We start from the raw sequence: 22390 nt of genomic DNA, 5'->3' as shown, positions 1-22390 counted from the left end.
TACGACTGAAGGTGCGTAGTTGTCGAACGGCGTGCTCGATGTCACTGCTGGATACGAAGATGAGACCGACGACGACTGGTTGGTGTACATCCCACAGAATGAGGTAATTATCATCTCGTCGGACGAGTTAGATGAAGACATTGGGGGAGATTGTTTAGCCATCGATGACGATGAATGAAGTATCACCAATGGAATGTAGTGAATAAATTATGCATAGTCTTTTCTTTTGCAGGAGTGAATTTGGTTAACACACAACCAAAAAGATTGCATGAACATGTCCCCAAAGTTGTAATTTGGGTAGTGTATTTTGTGTACTCCGGTCCAAGTGTCGAGAATGACAAAGAAAATCTGTCGGAGAGAGACATATGAACTATCGAGCTGTAATGCTATTGTAAATGGATCTGTATTTTGCTTGTGAAGTTAAACATGTTTATTTCCATACGCTACGAAAGATAATAGAATGGTAATGACGATGTAAGTTGAATATAATAATGTTAGCCGATAATGAGATTGGGAACACCGTAGGTTGAGTGGATGTTACGAAATGGTGTTTTATCATGCTGTGTCAATTGAGTCCACTATTTACAATGTTGCAAGTGGGTTATTTATTTGGTGGGGATCATATAATCAATTTTTAAGTGGATTTCAGTGATAGGAAGTTTTCCTTCCTCCTTTCAAGTATTTTAAATGACGGTAAAGTTAGAGGGTTAATTGTACGTTTGTAAAGATATTTGGTCATAAGTTTTTCGTTATTTTTATTCTTCTTCCCGAAATCTTACATTTACCATTACCTTTACCTGATCTTTAATGCTATGCATGTTTTCATCAACTGTCGAGAATGAATACAACATCTGTCAGGACCGACAGTTAAACAGGTCAGGTTGTTGTGCAGGTCGTGATCATAAGCTTCTGAAATTTGTATGCCAACAGAAGGATGCCCAACGTCCAGAAACAGTAATGATCACAAACTTTATCCATAACTTCATAATGTACAACGCAATAGGGAACATTGAACATACAACGTCAATTACACTAAAAACATCTAAGAAACTTGTGTGAGATTAGGATTTGAACACGTGGTCCGGTTATGACCAATTCGACCACAGCGAGTGCATTTTCTGATTGACCATGCAGACTCGTATCTAGAACACTTACCCCGTGTCGGTGGTCTACCGGAGGACGACATAGGAGGGGTGGCAAAATAGGAGTATATGTAATTAAGCTCAGAACAACCCAGTCCACGTCCAGCATAACAAGATATATAGCTTCACTATAGGCACCCCTCCAGTATTCAGATGTGTAATAAGGGGGTATAGGTCGTACAAAGACTTCATTCTCAAGAAAGCAGCACGAATTGCACGAACACATGGCATACGATTTAGTTCGAACTCACGACACATACAGGTGTCTTCGAAAAAGTCAATTATGTCCATGTCATTAGATATTCTAACCCGGGTTAAGGTTTTTGTCAACACATGGGCTCGAAGCCTACAACTAGATTCCAATGTCGTTCGTAACTCATTCTCCATCCTCGACATCAATACAGTACTGCATGCGATCTCATTTGTTCGATGTTCGTAAAATCACTTCTGTATAATACTCCAAATGTGTTCGACCAAGCAAGTTATCGATAACGAATGGGCTTGTCTCAACATCAAGTTCAAAAATTTTGCATTGTTGTTAGCCATAATGTCGTCACAGTGGCCAATAAATAGTGCTTGAGACACAAAAGAATAACTTGCTCACTCTAAGTACCCGTGCGATCTTTCGTTCACCTTACGAATCTATCCCATGAGTCTTTCGAAGTCTTCGGCCCGATAATTTGTAGCAGCTCGTTTGAATAGAAATATTGTACCAACGTTGTTGTACCACTGTATTAAATTCTTTTCTAAATGCCAGATATAACAACTATAATGAGACAACGAAAATAACTGAGTAATAGCTTTCTCGATACTCATTTTCCTGTCTGAAACAAATACGAGTTCTTTCGAGTCGCCTATAAGGTCTTTCAAGTTCGACATAAACCACTTTCAAGATTTATTAGTTTCAGCATCCACGATCCCCCATGTCAACGGAGAAATTTGTTTGTTGTCATTTGGATAGTTACCACTAGAAGTGTACCTTTGTATGGGCCTTTCAAGTGACTGCCATCAACACAAATAATAGGTCTTAAGTACTGTATGTAACCAGGAATGCTTGTACCGAAAGTTAGGAAGAAGTAATGAAACATATTAGGAGAATCAACTTCGATGTGGGTTACTGTCCTCGGATTACACTCTCCTACAACGTGGCAATACGAAGATAGTTTTTAAAACTGTCACCCAGTATGCCACGTAGCATATTTAAAGCAGCAAACGTTTCCCTACGTGCTTTGTTGTAATTGATTTTCACATCGAACTCACGTTCCACGTCATGTACAATAGTGGTAAGGTCATATGATCAGTATGGAGTATTCAGTTTTTCCAAAATGTGCTCGACAATTACAGAACTAGTGGTATACCGATATGCGCTATGATGAAAATCAAGGGAATATGTGTGCACGTTGTTGAATTTACGAATCATGAAGATTACAGATTGCTTGACAGTCGAAGCACGTGGCATCCACTTGCAATTATCGTCCACACATACAACAATTAACATTTTCATACTTGACCTGCTTACCCAAAATTGGAACTTATCTTGCAAAACAAGTACACAAATCTTAGAGTACAATTGTTTCTTGCTAAAGAATATTTGCTTTTCAATTGGACGTATTCATAGCTGTAATCCGTCATGTCTGCCCGAAGTTATGGAATGTGATGATATTTGCTCGTCCATTTCAGCAATATTAGCACTATCTGTACTATGTAATAGGTTGTTAAGTGGTCATTTAATGCTTCAGCCTCGATATGGTCGATTGGAGGTTCGGCTACATTATTGTTCGACACACTGTGCTGATGATTGAGCTTATCATGTTGTACGTTTTGGGGCAAATCCGTCAGGGCGAACAAGCTCCTCGCACAGTTTGCATCCCTCTCCATGTCAACACTCGGGAGCTCAGTTTCCAAAATAGTAACGCAGAGTCAGTTTCCTTATGAACAAATATATATCAATTTAAGTCTTCATCGTCGTGTATTGCTGCCGGAGGTATATTCAAATTCGAAACTTTGAACTTCAATTCAATTTCATTGTGGAGCTCAACAATACCAAGTTTGTCCTTCAACCGTAACACAAGTTCTGCTACGATAATACTTCTCAGTGCTAAAATGGAAGCGGTTTTGTCCCCTTTCCACTTCCATTCATCATCCACGTGAACAAACTTTTCCCTATACGACACGATGAATCTCAAATGATGACTCATTCCTGAAATGTTGGGAGTGCAAAGGTGAAAGTTTTGCACATTCATATGTCAACATTTAATACTATCAAATTGAAGCATGGGAATATTTAGATCCATGTAGTACCAAAAAGGGAAATGGTGAAAAAAGTTTTCAGGTGTCGAGATCGACAATTAAATTGACTATCTCGACAGTTGCAAAATATCAAGTTCGACAGTTCAAATGTCTAACCCGACAGTTTCGAAGATATGTTCGACTGCTATAAATTTCGAGAAAGCTTAAAAACATGTGTTTAACTGTTTGAAAGAAATTTTTGAACACATTAATAGTGATGATCAATTTTCAACTACAACATCACAATATTTTCCCACAGATAAGGAATAAATAACTCAATACTTCATTAAATATGAAATCATTTACATTTTATAGAGGACGTTGTTATTTTTCCTTCAAAAAATATATCAAAAATAAAACACATGACCATGCTATATTAAATATTTAAAGTAGTAAATTATGACATAAAAAGATATTTTTTCTAATAGCTCACCTTTGAGATTGATCAATAGCTTTCCCTTCTTGCCTTGTTGATGATGGAATGAAAATGGTGAAGAAGAATGTAGGGTTTGTATTCCAACGTGTATGTGTGTTTTTTAAGTTTTCACCCTTTTTTAATCAAAAATTCATATTGTACAATATGATAATCATATCTTAAATGTTTCAAATAAATAAAACAAATCATCACATCACATCATTAATTGCATTCAAATCAAGTATTTATTGTTTCTAAAAAGATGTTTAAAGGGTAAAATGGACATTTTGCAGCAAACAAGTGTCATTTTTGGAAAAAATTGATGCAAATGATTTTTTTTTTTTTTTTTTTTTTTTGCATTTTCGATTTTAGTGACATTTATGTAAATTTCCCTTTAATTAAAGTAGGATTAGAATTTCCCTTTATCAAAATAAACGCACGTTATAACAAGAGAAGGGATTGGCTTGGGATTATTAATTAATTAAAATTCTATTTATCCTTTTTTCCTTTAATTGGTTCTAACTTGACGTGATCTTATCCAAAATAACTTTTTTTCTCAAGTCGAAGACTTCTAATTAATTACGAGCCACAAAAAGAATCCAATATTGATAAACTTTTCTTCTCTCTATTAAAATTTAATTATTTGACCCAAATAAAATATAAGAATCTAAAACATATTTCACTTTAGCCCCTCAATTTCAAAATATAGCATATTAAATAAATAAATTTTATTCTATAAAGTTTTCGGGGCGTTACAAGCATTTAAACCATCAACAAAATCAGCGGAAATGTACCTATGTGGAATCTTATGGCCAAAAATGGGTCTATCTCTAACAATTGAATACGTTGACATCGTCGATAATAGTGGCAAGACGGATTTACCCATATCTTCAAAATTCAACTCAGATGTACTCTTAAAGGATGATCCTAAATTAGATTCCAATGGTACAGAAGCCAATTCTAAATCCATCTAAGTTATTTAAATATGCTGATTACTCGAAGATTCTATATCACCATGCAAGATATAGAAATGGGATTTTCTAATTCCCATCAGCACAACACAAAGCTTCTTTGATAACCTTCAGGACTCCATCTTCAACAATGTACATATACCCTTTTCAATTAAGAGTACTTAAGGAGATAAATTCTTTCTTCAAATCTAGAACGTGTCTCATCACGTCAGGAGTTTTAACCATCCCATCAAACATCTTTATTCTGACCAGACCAATACTAACTATCCGACAAGGTGTATTATTACCTATCATCATAACACCTTTATAACTTCTTCATATGTTGAAAAAAATTCTCGATTGGGTGACATATAAAACATTCAAGCTATATCAAATATTCAAGCCTCGTCAGGTTTGAAGTTGTAGATAGACATCAGTAAAAGTTCTCCATCACTACTAAAATTTTTAGCTATACTTGCTTTTCCTGAAGTTTCTGATTGTTGATTTACAGTTGACTTTGATTTGTTCTGCAACTTATAACAATCGTTTACCAAGTGTCCCTTTTTCTTGCAATAATTATAAAAATTTTATATCAGATTTTTACTTGCCCTTCGAATGACCATCATGAATAATGAGATCATCTCCATGATCTCCAAATGTTATAAGATGCTTCATCTTCTCTTTTATATAGAACATTATAGACTTCTTCGAGGGTAAGAGTATCACAATTATATGGTATCGTTTCTGTAAAAGATATGTATGAGACGGGCAATGAAAACAAAATCAATCCAAAGTCGTCTTCATCATATTCCAAAGTCTCTAAATCAACGACAATTTCTTCAAAAGCAACTATATGATCCTCAAGAGATGTACCTTCTGTCATTCATGAGAATATAGATATCATTTTACATGCAATTAGCTAGTAAGACTTCTCATCATGCATAATTGCTCCAATTTTAACCATAATGCAACAATTGACTTCTACTTCAAAACGTCTTGAAGAATATTATTTGAAAGATGAAGATATATTTGAGATAGGGCCTTTCGATCCCTCCATTATTTCTCTTCAATATTCCAAGTTATGGGCATCATGTCACATCCCAACAATGCATCATCCAAATCCATCTAAGCAAGTACGATTTGCATCTTTACCTGCCACAAAAAGAATCTTGTATTGCAATCTAATAACGAAATATCATACTTCATTTTGCCATCATGAAAAAACTCAATCTTCCCAAGAATTTCAACACCAAAAGCTCTTATATCAGTTGTTATAAACCGGAATAGATTTGAAAACATTTTATTAAAAGCGGAACAATTCTAATACCGGTTTGTTATGAAAAGAGAAAGATGATACCGGACTAATCAAATACCAAATTATGGGAGAAAGTAAGAGATTAAACCATAATATGAAGTAATTGGCCACAAGAATAAAATAATTTGCAAAGAATAGATATTTTATTATAACATGGAAAAAGAATACAAAGATTATATGTTTACGAAATTTCTAACTTCTTACTAAATCATAATGAAGAGTCAACTATTTATAGGGAACAATCCAAACCCTAAAAACAAAGTTGTAGATGAAATAGAATGCTCAAAAGTTTCCTAATCTTAATTTAAGTCCAACACAAATTTCAAATCCTAATAAAGCTTCCAAATAGAATTTTAACTAGAATTTGTCCAAAAAATTTCGATAGGATTCCAAAAGCACTCCAAATAAAATTCTTCTTAATATGTACTTTAATTAAAACTTTCAATTATCTTCAACAAACAATTCGGGTTACACCCAAGTTCTAACAGCAAGCTCCAAACTACTACAAACAAATGCAATAACCTGAATGGCAACAATTTGCTGACATTGATAATGAAAGAATCTAAATTCTCAAATCAAAGATGTTTTTGCTGTAACGGAGCTCCTTCTAAGATGAAATAGACCAATATCACTGAAAATTCCATTCATTTCTTGAGAGAAGAAAGAGTCGAGACTTCTTGATGGTCTGTTAATGGCAACATCGCAAGGCATATCACTCATGTGAAGATGTATTTCTCTTGATTATTGTGTAGGTTTCACTGTATATAGCTATCAAATTTGCAAAAACTGCTAGACCTATATGAAAACAGTCAATAGCTTGTCTTTCTTTGGAGCTATTCCATGAGCATCCATAAAACAAAGCAAGCAACAATGAGGTGCTGGACAAGATATGTTTGTCTGCGTAGAAAGCAACTAAAATGTCATTGATCGGATGAACGCAAACTAGTGACAGTCTTGTCTATGTTGGACGTCTCAACGAAAAACTAAAAATGACTGCAGTGAAAATGAATCGGTTACCTTAGAGTACTGGCAGCAAGATAAATCAGATACAAATAGCATCAGCTGCAAGAGTGAATTGAAAAGCATCGCAAATGGAGCTGGGAATAAAGTAGGAAGATAGGAAGTGTAGGCCACCCAAATTCAGGCGCAATGGATGGAATATAATAGGGAAAATAAGCATGAGATGAACAACGTAGTTGAAGCAAACTGTATCAATTAGCAGAGAACTATATGTGATGACAAAGTTTGAGTCAAAGTTGATTAAAACATCATTTAGAGTCGAATCTCCAAAAAAAGAATGTAAAGAAGCTTGTCATACTGTAAACGATTGAGCATAGAGCCATGAAGTCTGCACAACAAATCTTTTCTAGAAGACTCTTAAAACTCATTCTCAATATTATGTATTGTAGATAGTAATGTAAATTTCTCTTGCAGTCAAACTAGATAAAGGAATATTACATAATATCAATTTCTCACTAACAAGCACTCTTAGCATTGGAATGAATTCAAAAGGTGTAAGAAATTATTGTTCTATTGAAATGTGTGGTTAAAAATGAAGTTTCACCAGCTTATAATCTCAAAGATTTATCAAACTGGGCATGAGCATTGGGAATCAATTTTTGCAGAAAGAACAGATTAACAATACATCATTTCACTAAACAAACTTCTTCACATAAATTTCTGAGTAATATAAGATTGCTTTATCATTAAAATGGCAGACGGATGCGGTCACAATAATATGGACGATGGTGAAGAGTTTCCTAATTGAATTAATATCAGGATTCAGGAAGCAATCTGGGCATTCTAATAGCGCCTTTCACCAATTTAAGCAACAGAATCTGGACTTGCTTTAAACTTCTTCCAAATCAAGTTCAAGAATCTTCAAGCCTACTTTCCACCACAAGAATAATTATCCACAAGTGAAGCTTTGTTCTTGGCCAAACATTATAAGACGACATCGCGAGGTTTTCATACAGTTGATTTTTTAATGGAACCGACAAGTCCTTGTTCAAAGTGTTTTCTTGTTCAAAAAAAAAAATGGCATTGGAATATTTTCGAATTAGGGCTAAGGGTTCAATTACTGTCAAAGGAAATTATCACAATAATCTTGATAATGATGCAGTCAATACTGTTGGAGGAAATGATCTCACTGATGGTGGCAATGAAGCAATCAATCGCTGGAATTAAGCAAATCAATATTGCTGATATATTGCTGGAGAAATCTGCATAGATAGCAAACAATTTACAAATTTGATTTAGCCTTTTATAGCTCCTAGAATCATGGATTTCCATATAAGATTTGTCTTGTATTTTTCGTATATAAGTAGTTGAAGATCAATGAATTAAGATTGAGCTTCCAATTCTAATTATTCTACAAATTGTTCATGGTATCAGAGCCAAAAACCTGCAAGCTTTGAGATTATGTCTTCATCTTCCAACCAAAATAAAGAACCCACTCTTGGAATTCAAGCCTTCAACCAGTGCTCTAGCTTAATTTCAGTTAAACTAAGCACATCAAACCTACTCTTATGGAGTTCTCAAGTCACTCCCTTAATCAGTAGTTTTGGTTTTTAACATCTTGCTAGTGGTGAAAAACTAGAAGAGGAAATCGAAGATGATGAGGGAAAAAGGAGGCCAAATCCGTTGCACCAGCCATGGATTAACAATGATGGACTACTTTCTTCATAGCTTCTTGGGTGTTAGGATTTTTACCAATCTCCCATGTCCCAGGAAACAATGATCATATCACATTTGCAATGACAAGAAAAGACACTCAGCAATGGCAGGATATAAAACTAGCAAAGAACTGAGATAAATGGACACAAGAATGGCTTGTTTTAGGGACTAAATTTCATCAACCAATGCAGGGAATTTAACCCCTAGTCAATTTGCCATTACAAGAGGAAATATTACAGTGTTTATCTTACACAAAACAACACCACTCATCACCCAACCGGGAATAACCTGAAAGTTTCTAGAAAGTTTACAAGGATTGCCTGCAGAGAGCTTTCTCTCTCAATCCTACTTTCACTCTCTACAGAAAATGTGCTCCCCACATTTTCTTGCCCACACCCTTTCACGTATCAGACCTGGTCCTATTTATAGCCACAGATCAAGAGACTTACAAGAATATGTGTGTAATATTCAGCTAAAATAACTACCATAAAATTAGTTAGAACCAAAGGCTCCTAACTGATTTTTTAACTCACTAACTAATCCAACTAATGAGTTTAATAACCGAATCAAGAATCAATATTTTCTCTACATTGGGACCATGAAGGAAGAGGTCATGAATTTAATCTACTGTGAGGATGATACCGCGTATAAAATTTGGACTTCCATTGAAGAACAATTACTCTCTGTAACTGTGGAGAAAGGACTGTTGAAAAATATGCTAATGAATATAAGGAAAGGGACAAAATCCCTTGATGAGTATTTGAAAGAATTCAAGTCAATCTGTGATAATCTCGCTGCCATCAAGAAGCCAGTTTCAGACCGCGACAAAGTATTCCAATTTGCTCATGGCTTGGGTCAAAAATATATGGATTTCCGAACAAACATGCTTACCAAGCCTCCATACCCTTCATTCAGCCAATTTTTATTAGCTTTACAGGGGCATGAACAAACTATACTATCAGTGAGAGAAGAGGAGAGGACATACTTGGAACATGAACAAGCTTATTTTGGCCAAAGGGGTCGTGGTCGAAATGGTTGTGGTGGCAAAGGAAACTTCAACTCTAGAGGCAGAGGGTTCACTCCAGTCGGAAGATACCACTCTCAAAATGGTGGAAATTTTTTTTCACACAAATGCTGGACCATCAAACGACAATACAAAACCACAGGCCAAAAGGAAAATCCTGTTGAGCAACCACTCCAACATCATATTAATCCTAGTGACAAACTTACTTGCCAAATTTGTGGAAGATCAAATCATACTGCCATTGATTGCTGGTATAGGTTTGATTATTCACATCAGTCAGACAATCTTCCTGAGGCTCTTGCTGCATTCAGTCTCAATGCTTCAAACAATGAGTCATTTTATGCAGATTCTGGAGCTACTTCACATATGATAAAGGATGCAGGTAAGTTATCTTATATTGAATCATATAGAGGTAATGATATGATTTATGTTAGAGATGGCAATGGTTTATCTATGTCTCATGTTGGTACAAAAGGAGGACAATTAAAATAGATGTTCTTGTGGTGCCTGATTTGAAAAAGAACTTGTTATCAGTTGGGAAATTTACTAAAGATAATTCATGTTCCTTTGAATTCACTGCAACTGAATTTTTTGTTAAGGATCAAAATCAAAGGGTGACCGCGAAGGGGCATAAGCAAGGACAATGATATGCATTAGATAGAGTTTTTCAAGAGGCTTTGAGTGCAATAAAACAAGGCAATACATCGTCTACTATTTGGCATCAACGGCTCGGCCATCCTCATTCAAAGTTACTATCTTTGTTAAAGGAAAAGAAGGCAATTGATGTCTCTCGTTGGATAACTCAACCTTCAGTGTGTGTTAGTTGTCAATAGGGCAAAAGTTGTAAACCGCCATTTAAAAAATCAAATAAAACTTCTCAATTTCCTCTTGAAAAGATACATTGTGATCTTTGGGGTCCAACCCCATTACCCTCTACTCAGAAATTACGATTTTATGCACTCTTTGTGGATGACTATACGTGATTTACATGGTTATATCCTTTAAGAGAAAAAACAGAATTTTATGATCAGTTTCTCAAGTTCCAGAATCTGGTTGAAAATTAGTTTGATAGTCGAATAAAAATATTATAGTGCGATGGAGGGGGTGAATTCAGCTCTAATGTCTTTACTGAACACTTACGGAATTGTGGGATAGAATTGGATGCCTCTTGCCCGGGAACTCCTAAGCATAACGGAGTTGCAGAACGAAAGCATTGGCATGTAGTCAAAACAGGTTTAACAATGCTCTTTCACAGAAATTTACCTCTATCATTATGGGCTAAACTCTTTCTTACTGCTATATATTTAATAAATCGTTTGCCATCTGCAGTGTTACAAAATGAAATCCTTGCTCTAAACTGTACAAGCGGCAACCTGATTATAATAGCTTGCGGGTAATCGGGTGTCGTTGCTTTCCTTCACTGAGACATCAAAGCAAGTCCAAGTTTGATAAGAAAACCTATCCCTGTGTTTTCATTGGGTATAGTCCAATTTACAAAGGTTATCGTTGTTTGGAACCAACATCAAGAAGAGTTTACATTTCACGACATGTTGTATTTGATAAAGAAACCTTTCCTTATAAAATGAAGCAAACCGTTGCAAATTCTTCTTCTTTGGTGTTGTCAGAATTTCCTTCATTGGATGAATGGATTGGTGACAAATCAAAGTTACTAGACGATCATTTGCCAAAGACTGATACTATTATTTTAGGAAATGATGATGAGACAAAAACATTGAACAATACTGATATTGATGAAATGTCTAACCAAAATTTTACAGAATTAATTCCAGAAAATTCAGATGTCATCAATCTAGCAGGTGAACCTTCTCCAAGCCATGATGATATTTCTGAAACGTGTAACAAAAATTCTGCAGATTTGATTTCGCAAAATTCAGATGCTATCAATGCAACAGATGAACCTAATCCTAGCTATGATGTTACCGAAATGTCTGACCAAAACTCTACAAATTTAATTCCACGAAATTTGGAGGTAGTCAATATAATACCCCCACTACAGATGTTCGCGTTCGACGTCATCCAGCATATTTGAATTATGTGGCACTTGCAACTGACAAGGAGCTTATTCCATTGTCACCTAGGCCAAAGACCCTTCGATCGGCTCTCAAAGATTCACGATGGATTGTTGCAATGCAAGAAGAGTTGCAAGCACTTCAAAATAAGGATACGTCACAGCTTGTACCTCGACCAAAGAATGTTAACATTGTGGGTTCAAAGTGGGTCTATTGCCTTAAAACTAAAGAAGATGGATCCATTGATCGATTCGAAGCACGTTTGGTAGTTAAGGGGTTTACTCAAGTATGTGGTGTGGATTATGATGAAACCTTTAGTCCAGCGGTCAAACCGACTACTATCCAACTTGTTATAGCACTCTCTCTCTCTCTCTCTCTCTCTCTCTCTCTCTCTCTCTCTTGGCTAGACTATGAGACAACTTGATGTTAAAAAAGCATTTTTGCATGGAAATCTAAAGGAAACTGTCTACATGGAACAGCCACCTGGTTTCATTCAGATCTGCCAAATCATGTTTGTTTATTGAAGAAGTCATTGTATGGATCAAAACAAGCACCCCGTGCTTGGTTTGATCAACTCTCCCAATTTTTGCTTCACCTTGGTTTCTACTGCAGCAAAGCAGACGCTTCTCTGTTCATTTACCACACTAATGTTATTACTGCAGTACTACTAGTGTATGTGGATGATGTTCTCCTTGCAGGCAACAATGAAAATTCTCTCTCTCATTTAATCACGCAGCTTGGTCACAAATTTGCAATAAAATACCTTGGTAATTTGTCACTTTCTTGGTGTTGAACTTAAATTCTTCAATGGAGGTGTTTTTCTTTCACAATGTAAATATATACAAGATCTTCTTCGAAGAACTAAGATGTTGGAAAGTACTTCAAATGCCACTCCTATGACCCTTAAAGAGAAGCCTACATCTGTTGATGGTGATCAAGTGGACCCTTTTTTGTTTTTCGAAGTATTGTTGGGGCTTTGTAATACCTTACATTCACAAGTCCTGATATAATTTATGCAGTTAATCGGGTAAGACAAAATTTTAGCAATCCTACTCTCGTACATTTGAAGGCCGCCAAAAGAATTTTGCGATATCTCAAGTGTACTTAGAATTTGGGTTTGAGATATCTTTGTCAAAGTCCCATATCACTATATGGCTTTAGCGATGCCGACTAGGCTAGCTATCCTACAATACGATGAAGCACCACTGGTTATTGTGTTTATCTTAGAGCTAATTGCATTTCATTGAGCTCTAACAAACAATCGACTATTTCTCAATCAAGCTTTGAAGCTGAATATCGTTCCATGGCTTCCACAACAGCTGAAATTACATGGTTAACGTTTTTGCTACGAGATTTGGGTGTGTCACTCTCACGGCCTCCTCAATTGTTCTGTGTAAATATAAGCACATTACATATGTCAATCAATCCAATATTTCATGCCTGGTCAAAACACATTGAACTCGACTACCACTTTGTTCGTGAAAAAGTTGCTATGGGAACACTTGTAACTCGGTACATTCCAACTTCCTCTCAACAATCAAACATCTCTACAAAATCATTACCTAAAGATGCCTTTACTGTATTTCGAAGCAAGTTGGGTGTTCATGACCATTCTCACTCCAGCTTGAGGGAGCGTGTCAAAGGAAATTATCACAATAATCTTGGTAATGATGCAGTCAATACTGTTGAAGGAAATGATCCCATTGATGGTGGCAATGAAGCAATCAATCGCTAAAATTAAGCAAATCAATATTGCTGATATATTACTGGAGAAATCTGCATAGATAGCAAACAAATTTGATTTAGCCTTTTATAGCTCCTAGAATCATGGATTTCCATATAAGATTTGTCCTGTATTTTTTTGTATACAAGTAGTTGAAGATCAATGAATTAAGATATATATGAAAATAAGACACAAGACACTTTCAATGAGAATTTTGAACACACACTTTTCATTGATCCTGCTGGTTAATTTATACAGACATTTAATTCTACCTAAGAAAATGTATAGCAATTACAAATCACTAAATTTACTCTCATTACAAAGAATAAATCTCATGATTCTGGGCTAAACTGATGCATAGATGGAGTGATTCTGGCCAAACTAATTGCATAGATGAAGTTGCTGACTTTATGATTTTTGAATTCCTTGATTTGTGTCATCTTCCCTTATAAGATAGAGCTTCCAATTCTAATTATTCTACAAATTGTTCAATTACAACACGATAGTAACCAAAAAACTAAAGACACTAGATGAGATTATGAAGATTATGATGAAAAAGATGGGAGAAATTATTGACGACTGGTATATGCACAACGTTGAAATGGGTATCAAGAATAGGGAAGGCAACGAATTCGACATAAATGGTGGTATCAAAATTCTAAAAGGCATAAATGCATGGCGATTCATGAACATCAAGCTATGAGCTAGGTGAAGCATAAACGTAAAAAAAAATATAAAAAGATGTTTTTTTATTTTAATTTTTAATCAACTAAAAAATCATTTAATAGTTAAAATTAATGCCTATTAAATATCTAAAGCGAATTTATAAGAATTTTATCCATTTTTTCAAAATTTCCAACAAAAAGATAAACTTCCAATATAAATACTAAATGGTAAATAAATAAAAAAAATTGGGAGTTTCTTTGCTCAAGGTCTCAAGCGAATGTTTTAAATCTCGTGTAGAAGAAGTGAAGAAATCAGCTTCTAATTTTAACTTAAAAGATTATAAATAAAAATTTAAAAAAGAAAAAGAAAAAAAATAATAATGCGTGCCTAGACTCGCATTAGCAATCAACAATTGACATTGACTACTAAATAAGGCGCTAAACCACCTAACTTGACATTTCCACAGCGCATCGTGTCTATACGACACCTTTCAAAACATTGAGTGGGATATGAGATATTTTTATTTTTATTTTTTTAATTCTACAATTTTAAGACAGTACCTAATGAATAACAAAAAAGTCGAAAAGTAAAATTGATATTTTATAAACAATTAAGGTACATGGCATAATTTCCACAAAGAGTCAATGTTATTCAACACAAATAATGCTGAAACACCAGTTTATATGTGACATATGAGTGACATTAAATAATAAGTCTAATGAAATGCATTATTATGAGATTCACTTATGTTGCCACCTTGACTAGTGCACTAGTGATGATGAAAAGCATTATTCTAAAAAAATAAAAATAAAAAAGAACAAATATGTATGCAATTGATAGGGACTAATTTACTACAACCCTAAAATTTCAGGGATGGCATTGTTTAAAAAACTAGTTTGGAGACAAATGTGCTACGGACCGAAAGCACAATTATCCATATCAATTAAAAACAAGCACATCATGAGACTTCATACATTGCCTTGTCCAACACACATATATCAACCACCATGTTGGTTGTTTTACTGTAATATCACGATTTCATAATAACGCATTGACCAAGTCTTGCTACTACCAAAGGAATTCTATGCTAAAACTACATGATAAAGAGCACAATGCTACGCTACAAATTCATCACGGCTGATTCTCGCCCGAGTCGTGTTTTGAAGATTCCTTGATCTCGTCCCCAGCATCATCCTGCAATCCAAAGGAATGAATATTTACAAGTGCCATAGCAAGTTCATGTAAGGCCTTATCCTTGATGATGTAAACCTGAATTTAGGGCCTGTTTGGGATTTCTTCCACTTTTACTTCTACTCTTTATAGAAGAGCATCCTAAAGAAACCACCTTGGCTAGTTTCCTCTAAAAGATCTTCTATTCCGATGAAGCACTTCTAGAGAATTATCCAAACAAGGACAAAAGTAGCTTATTCTCGAAAGCAACTTTTAGCTTTTTAAAATAAGTGCCAAACAGACCCAGTTCATCACTTCATGTTCGGGAAGGATTAAAAACATGTGAACAAATGAACCCTTCTAGAGAGATGAACAGACAAAACAATTCTGCCAAAAGAGCCGTGGACTTTCTATAGGAATTTTATTTGCCCAACGCCATGTCTATAACCTAAACGTTTAGCTCTAGATGAGATGCAATAAACCCATCACAGTAAATTCTCTAGCTTAACCCTAAACTGATAATCGGAGCATCACACTAAAATTGAAAATGAAGCATGAAAACCAGGGAGTTTCAGTATGGAGAGGAGAGATACCGCTGCATCAGAAGTCCAAAGAGTCAGATTGTCTCGGAGAAGTTGCATGATCAATGTACTGTCCTTGTATGATTCCTCGCCCAGCGTATCTAGCTCGGATATGGCTTCATCAAAAGCCTGAAAAAAGAGCACAAGCATTACATATACGCAGTTAAACAGGCTGGTAATACATACGAGTACTGCAGGACGAAATTGGCAGAAACGAAGAATGGATAACCATATCGCTAAAATAATAAGACGTAAGAGGAGGGGGGGGGGGGGGGGGGAATAAGACGGGAAAACACCTATCAACACGAACAGACATATAAGTCACATTATTTTCATACTAAGTGTTATTAGAGTTGTTAGAATGAATGGCTTTAGACTCTCCAAATGGTCTCTCTTGATCTCTAGGTTTTCACACCCTCAGCAATTAACACATGTTTTGATTATCAAATACCGCCTCTTGGCAGTCAGAATCTCCGATTTTGACTCCATGCATACTCGTATATCATAACAAAGCTCATTCATGATGCTTCCTGAATTAACTGCTTTTCCCATACTCCCTCTTCAAAAGTTTCACTTTCTTTCCTGCTTCACCTTGATAACAAGCAACTGCTGTTGCTTAGTTATAAGCCCTTTTGACTCTTTTTAAGTCCTCAAATTCCAGATAGCCTATAATGGGGCTAAATTTAAGCAAGAGGATTTAGCAACGTCATGAATTTATGATGAAGCTTACTTGAATTTAGTGCTTAGTACATTAGTCAATGTTCAGAATATAAAGCATAAAATCCTGGACTAAGAGTAGAAGTGTCGATCAGCCTGTTCATTAGCTAAATCAACTTTCAATAAACAATTTTACAATGATCATATGATAAGTTAACTTCCTCAAACTGCCAGGAACAAGATCTAATCATATCATTTCGGGTTTCCCTCCAGTTAACATAGTCAGAGATAATATTTTGAATACACGTTATAGGAGTGGGCACACACACCATAAAAATTAAAAAATTTAAAAATTATCGAACCATTTTGGAAATAACCTACTGCTGAATAAAGTATTAAAAAATTGTGTTTCTCATAAACCAAGTTAGAAATACACATCAACTAAAAATAATAGTTTTTATTTGTCACTTTATTGAATTTCTTTTTGGCACACTTTTAACGGTTTTGTTATGAATTTTTTGAATATTATTTATAATTTATTATGAACGTATTTAGTATCTTAATAATTTTTTGATATTGTTTTAGTTTACGATGAGGCTTAAGCTTCGCCTCGAGTTGGAAAAATGTCGCAGTACTTTACTATGTCTTTTTAAACATTGCTCGAGACATGTGTTCATCACTCTTGCTCTTTCTTTGTTTTTTATTTTGTTTTACCTACCTCAGCTTGCTCAGCTGGTTTGTTTCATAGCCCTGAAATTTATAAGGGTTTTAGCTTATTTTAAATGCAAATTAAGCAAAAGCAAACACAAAACAACTGGAGATTGGTAAAAGGCCCTGATCACACTAGCCCAAACTCCTAAACTAAAGTGGATCCCTTTCAAAACGACATTGCAACTTTTAGGCAGCACACGACATGTAATAGTAAGTTCACTCTTCTTCTCTTTCTTTAAAATTTTTCAAAATTTTTATGCGTTTGTTTTCTTTCTTGGTTTCTCTTTTCTACTACAGCCAAAAAGAAAGTTGTTTCAAATAGACTTTTTCTTGTACAGTGAGTTCTAATTGTTAAGTGATTAGTGATTACTATGTTAATTAATCATGAGGAAATTGGACAAATCTCCACTTCTACTTCGTCAATCCATTTTATGTTTCTCTTTCAATTTACGCTTCTAAGTTCGATGAAGTATTATGTTTAACTTCAGATGATTTACAGTTTATTTTGAGTATATTTTAATACAGTATAGTTATTTGATTACATAATTCGCTCAAAATGGGCCTTAAGCTTCACAGAACCTAGAGGCATCTTTCAATTCAAGAAGGCAAAATACCATAGCAATCAATTTAGGCCATTCTGAACATTGGAAAGTGTTAAAAATTAATGCCTCGTAATCAGTAATGAAATGGCAGATATGAATCAGAGATAAATTGTAATTCATTGAAGTCAAAAGGATACAAGTTTGGCTAATAAACAGCAATATGTGAACATTCTTGAACTACCTGCTTGGCAAGGTTGCAAGCTCGATCAGGTGAGCTGAGGATTTCGTAATAGAAAACAGAGAAGTTAAGTGCAAGTCCAAGCCTGATCGGGTGTGTGGGAGCCAATTCAGCTAATGCAATATCCTGCACAATACAAGGTCATAAAGAGTATAAAACTCATCATGAATAAATCTCTGAGAAATTAAACCACCAACTCAAATTGACAACTTACATGAGCAGACTTGTAAGATGACAAAGTACTCTCGGCAGCTTCAGTCCTCTCAGCTCCAGTCTTAAACTCAGCCAAATACCGATGGTAATCACCCTTCATCTTCAAGTAAAACACCTTGGACTCTGCAGAGGAGGCTGAGGGAATGAGATGGGAATCTAGGAGGCTCAAAATCCCATTACTGATCTTGCTTAATTCATCCTCAATCTTAGCCCTGTATTCCTTAATAACTTTGACATGATCCTCATTCCCACGGCTCTCTTCTTTCTGCTCAATGGATGAGATGATTCTCCACGAAGCCCTCCTAGCACCAATGACATTCTTGTAGGCCACAGACAGGTACAGTTTATTTTGAGTATATTTTAATACAGTATAGTTATTTGATTACATAATTCGCTCAAAATGGGCCTTAAGCTTCACAGAACCTAGAGGCATCTTTCAATTCAAGAAGGCAAAATACCATAGCAATCAATTTAGGCCATTCTGAACATTGGAAAGTGTTAAAAATTAATGCCTCGTAATCAGTAATGAAATGGCAGATATGAATCAGAGATAAATTGTAATTCATTGAAGTCAAAAGGATACAAGTTTGGCTAATAAACAGCAATATGTGAACATTCTTGAACTACCTGCTTGGCAAGGTTGCAAGCTCGATCAGGTGAGCTGAGGATTTCGTAATAGAAAACAGAGAAGTTAAGTGCAAGTCCAAGCCTGATCGGGTGTGTGGGAGCCAATTCAGCTAATGCAATATCCTGCACAATACAAGGTCATAAAGAGTATAAAACTCATCATGAATAAATCTCTGAGAAATTAAACCACCAACTCAAATTGACAACTTACATGAGCAGACTTGTAAGATGACAAAGTACTCTCGGCAGCTTCAGTCCTCTCAGCTCCAGTCTTAAACTCAGCCAAATACCGATGGTAATCACCCTTCATCTTCAAGTAAAACACCTTGGACTCTGCAGAGGAGGCTGAGGGAATGAGATGGGAATCTAGGAGGCTCAAAATCCCATTACTGATCTTGCTTAATTCATCCTCAATCTTAGCCCTGTATTCCTTAATAACTTTGACATGATCCTCATTCCCACGGCTCTCTTCTTTCTGCTCAATGGATGAGATGATTCTCCACGAAGCCCTCCTAGCACCAATGACATTCTTGTAGGCCACAGACAGGAGATTTCGTTCCTCCAGAGTCAACTCCTCAGTCTCAGCACTCTTTGCAACCTTCTCCATAAATTCAACCATCTCCTCATACCGCTCAGCCTGTTCAGCTAGCTTGGCCATGTACACATTTTCCTCCCGCGACATGTTCTTTATAAGCTAAATATGTTAAATTAGCACAGATTTAAAATAACCCAACATCACAAGCAATATATAAATGTATATGTGCTTATTCGATGAGATGCATATTGATTTCATAGTCAAAAACTGAATCAACTATGAAACACACAGACTAAAACCAATAGCTTAATATTCAACTAACCAAAAAATGTCAAGCTTCCAGTCAAAAGGACTATATCTCGATTAATGTTCTCCAGCGCTTACATAAAATAAAGTAAAAACAGATATCTGGTGCTCGGAAGCAATGGATGTCAAGTGTATAGCTCAAACATGGATCGGAGGGGAAAAAAATATGCATCTTGCTTCGGCAAAGAAACAGTTCTGTTATTCGCATTTTCACTTTAAAGAAATAAAGCGCAGTTTTTACTTGAACAGAATAACTGCAGCATAGTGTGGACAAGTGACATTCCAACTTGGTTACAACTGATTAAAATCTGTTTAAAAGGAAGGCTTGAAGCAGTTTGGTTGCCTAATTTTTTCTTCAGATACACAAAAACGATAATCTACTCGTCTATTCTTCAGGTGTGTAAGTATTGAGAGCGAAATTGAGGGAAAATGGTGTTAGTTTTGAAGCTGTGTACTTCGGGCTTTCAAATCTTTCTTCCATCTTGAGATTTTTTCTACAATTTCCTTCTAGAGCTAACCATGAAGATACCGAATCAAATCCCACTACAGCGCTGAACCGTGTTAAAACATTTGTACTGGGCTTGATTATTTTATTTTAATTTCTAGGTGAAATTTCTCAGTGAGTTATCAACAACAACGAAAAGAAATATTTCCAGTATGACCAGTTAAAATATCTCGCTTAAATTAGAAATTATCCTACCAGTTTCAAAGGAATTTTATCCCTTTTACATTCCATCATTCCCTTTCTACAGTATAATTGCAGTTAAATAAATTACCAGATTTACACTCTTTATTTTCTAGTTCTTTACTTCATCGACGCAAAACTTGAACAGAAAGAATACTCGAATCAGGAAAACAGATTAATGAATTTCAGATCCACAAAGAAAGCTAAAACTCAAAGATCTAACAGTAACCCTAACCCTATCTATAATACTAATATGGCAAACTAGAAAAATTAAACTGAAGAGTAAAACTAAAATGTACCAGTTGACTCTTGTTGATACAGAAATGCGCTACTTTCCTAATGCGTTTTGCGGCCGGTGGAGGGTTTAAATATTTAGCGTCAGAGAAGATGACGGTATAGCCAATTGGGAGACGACAGGTGGCGGATCGCGGCTGAGTTTTCCCTGGTACACATATGCAGTGAACGTGATCATTGACCAGTCAAAGCCCAACTAGGCGTGGCAGGCTTACAAAATGGTTACGTAACTATGGGCAGGGTCTGCGTGTTATATAGTCCACCTCTTTGGTCCATATATATATATAAATTATATTATTTGAACAAGATAAATTTTAAATGAAACGAGACAAGACCTTGACTTACAGACTGTCCTCCACTCAAATTATGCCCCTTTGTTTACCAATCATTCTATCACATTATTTTTTTTTGTTAGTATTCATATTAAAACACATTCTTCATTAAAATAATATTACACAAATCAAAAAAATTTCCTTCTTTTTAACAACATTTCACCATCAATCACTATTCCATACATCACTTTTTGAAATTAAAGAAGCGCAAAAATCCATTTAAACAATTCTTTCTTTTTTCTCAAACCCATTATCACAAAGACCATGCTACACAAATATAATAGTTGACAAGCGAGATGACCTAACACTCACACTTCAGGGATCAGACATTATTTTATTCACGCGAGGTCCACGCTCCATGTAAAGGACGGTCACCCAATCGATCACCAAAATTCGGACACTTCGACATTTTCCTCATCACAATGAAGTATTTTGCAAATAAACTAAAAAACTTACCCACGCTTTTTAACCACATCTCCAAAAATCACCATTCAAAACTCATTCCCCCTAAGAAAAAACTCACTTTAATAATTGTCGAGGTACACCTCAAACCAAAAACTAATAAAGTTGCGACAGCAGAGGCAATCTCCGCATTAGCATGATCCTATAGTCCCGCTTCCAAACTAGTACGATAATAAAATTCCGTTCCCAAACAAAGTCGATCACAGAATCTTGCTTCCACATTAGTACATTATCCTAATTCAACTAGGAATCCACGGCATAATAGATCTTTCTTACCATTCTTCAGATATAACTCGGAAAAGACCGGACATCCTAGTAGAAAAAAGGGTTAAAAAGTACAGTAACTCGGAGAGAAACAGACCTCTCAAACTGAAACCAAAATAAAAAAGAAATACGTACACTCGTGTAAAAAGCTACAGTGATTGATAAATATTTAAGTGCAGTTCTGTGGACAAAATTCAAATATCTTTACACTGAAGCTTGAGCAAAAAATTTAACACGGCCCTCCAACCAATCAACAGAATTACCATCTGTTGAAAATCGCAGATCAGGAAGGAAAACATTCAACAAGCACAAGTACAAAAGAGAGTTTATGATTTAATTTGGCTTCCGCATATTGCGCCCAGCACGGATAACTTCATCCACCAATAGCAGCTGCGAAGCGATTACAGGGCTGCAAATGAAAGAAAGGCTTCTTTAGGGTAGACATAAAGAAAGAGAAGTGTCGACTATTAAAACATAACATCTCTCCAGCACAGATAACAATTGATACCCCCCCCCCCCCCCCCCCCCCCCCCGCGGGGGGCG

General features: G+C 35.6%; 2 protein-coding genes across 3 annotated transcripts in view; both read right to left on the bottom strand.

Annotated features, from left to right (window-relative positions):
• Positions 1-15038: 15038 nt before the first annotated feature.
• Positions 15039-20993, bottom strand: LOC111389870 (14-3-3 protein 4-like). 2 transcript variants are annotated; one of them, XM_023014850.1, is made up of 5 exons: positions 20795-20993; positions 19181-19663; positions 18970-19092; positions 15994-16110; positions 15039-15424 (listed from the first exon to the last, which is right to left on the bottom strand). In XM_023014850.1, exons 2-5 carry the CDS (start codon positions 19649-19651, stop codon positions 15362-15364), a joined length of 774 nt encoding a protein of 257 aa, XP_022870618.1. In that variant the 5' UTR covers positions 19652-19663; positions 20795-20993; the 3' UTR covers positions 15039-15361. The 2 variants fall into 2 exon arrangements, with proteins under 2 accessions (XP_022870618.1, XP_022870619.1); XM_023014851.1 differs by having other exon boundaries at positions 19181-19654; positions 20795-20941.
• A 973-nt stretch (positions 20994-21966) lies between these two features.
• The window catches only part of LOC111389849 (T-complex protein 1 subunit zeta 1), a 6233-nt gene continuing 5809 nt past the window's right edge, over positions 21967-22390 (bottom strand). The window contains exon 16 of the mRNA XM_023014822.1: positions 21967-22256. Within this exon, the coding sequence (XP_022870590.1) occupies positions 22181-22256 (76 nt within the window). The 3' untranslated portion in view covers positions 21967-22180. The remainder of the gene's footprint in view (positions 22257-22390) is intronic.

Source organism: Olea europaea, unplaced genomic scaffold (assembly GCF_002742605.1).
Source record: "Olea europaea var. sylvestris unplaced genomic scaffold, O_europaea_v1 scaffold629, whole genome shotgun sequence".
NCBI lineage: Eukaryota > Viridiplantae > Streptophyta > Magnoliopsida > Lamiales > Oleaceae > Olea > Olea europaea.
The sequence above is the reverse complement of the archived record's forward strand: the minus strand, read 5'-3'. Positions and strand labels throughout refer to the sequence as shown.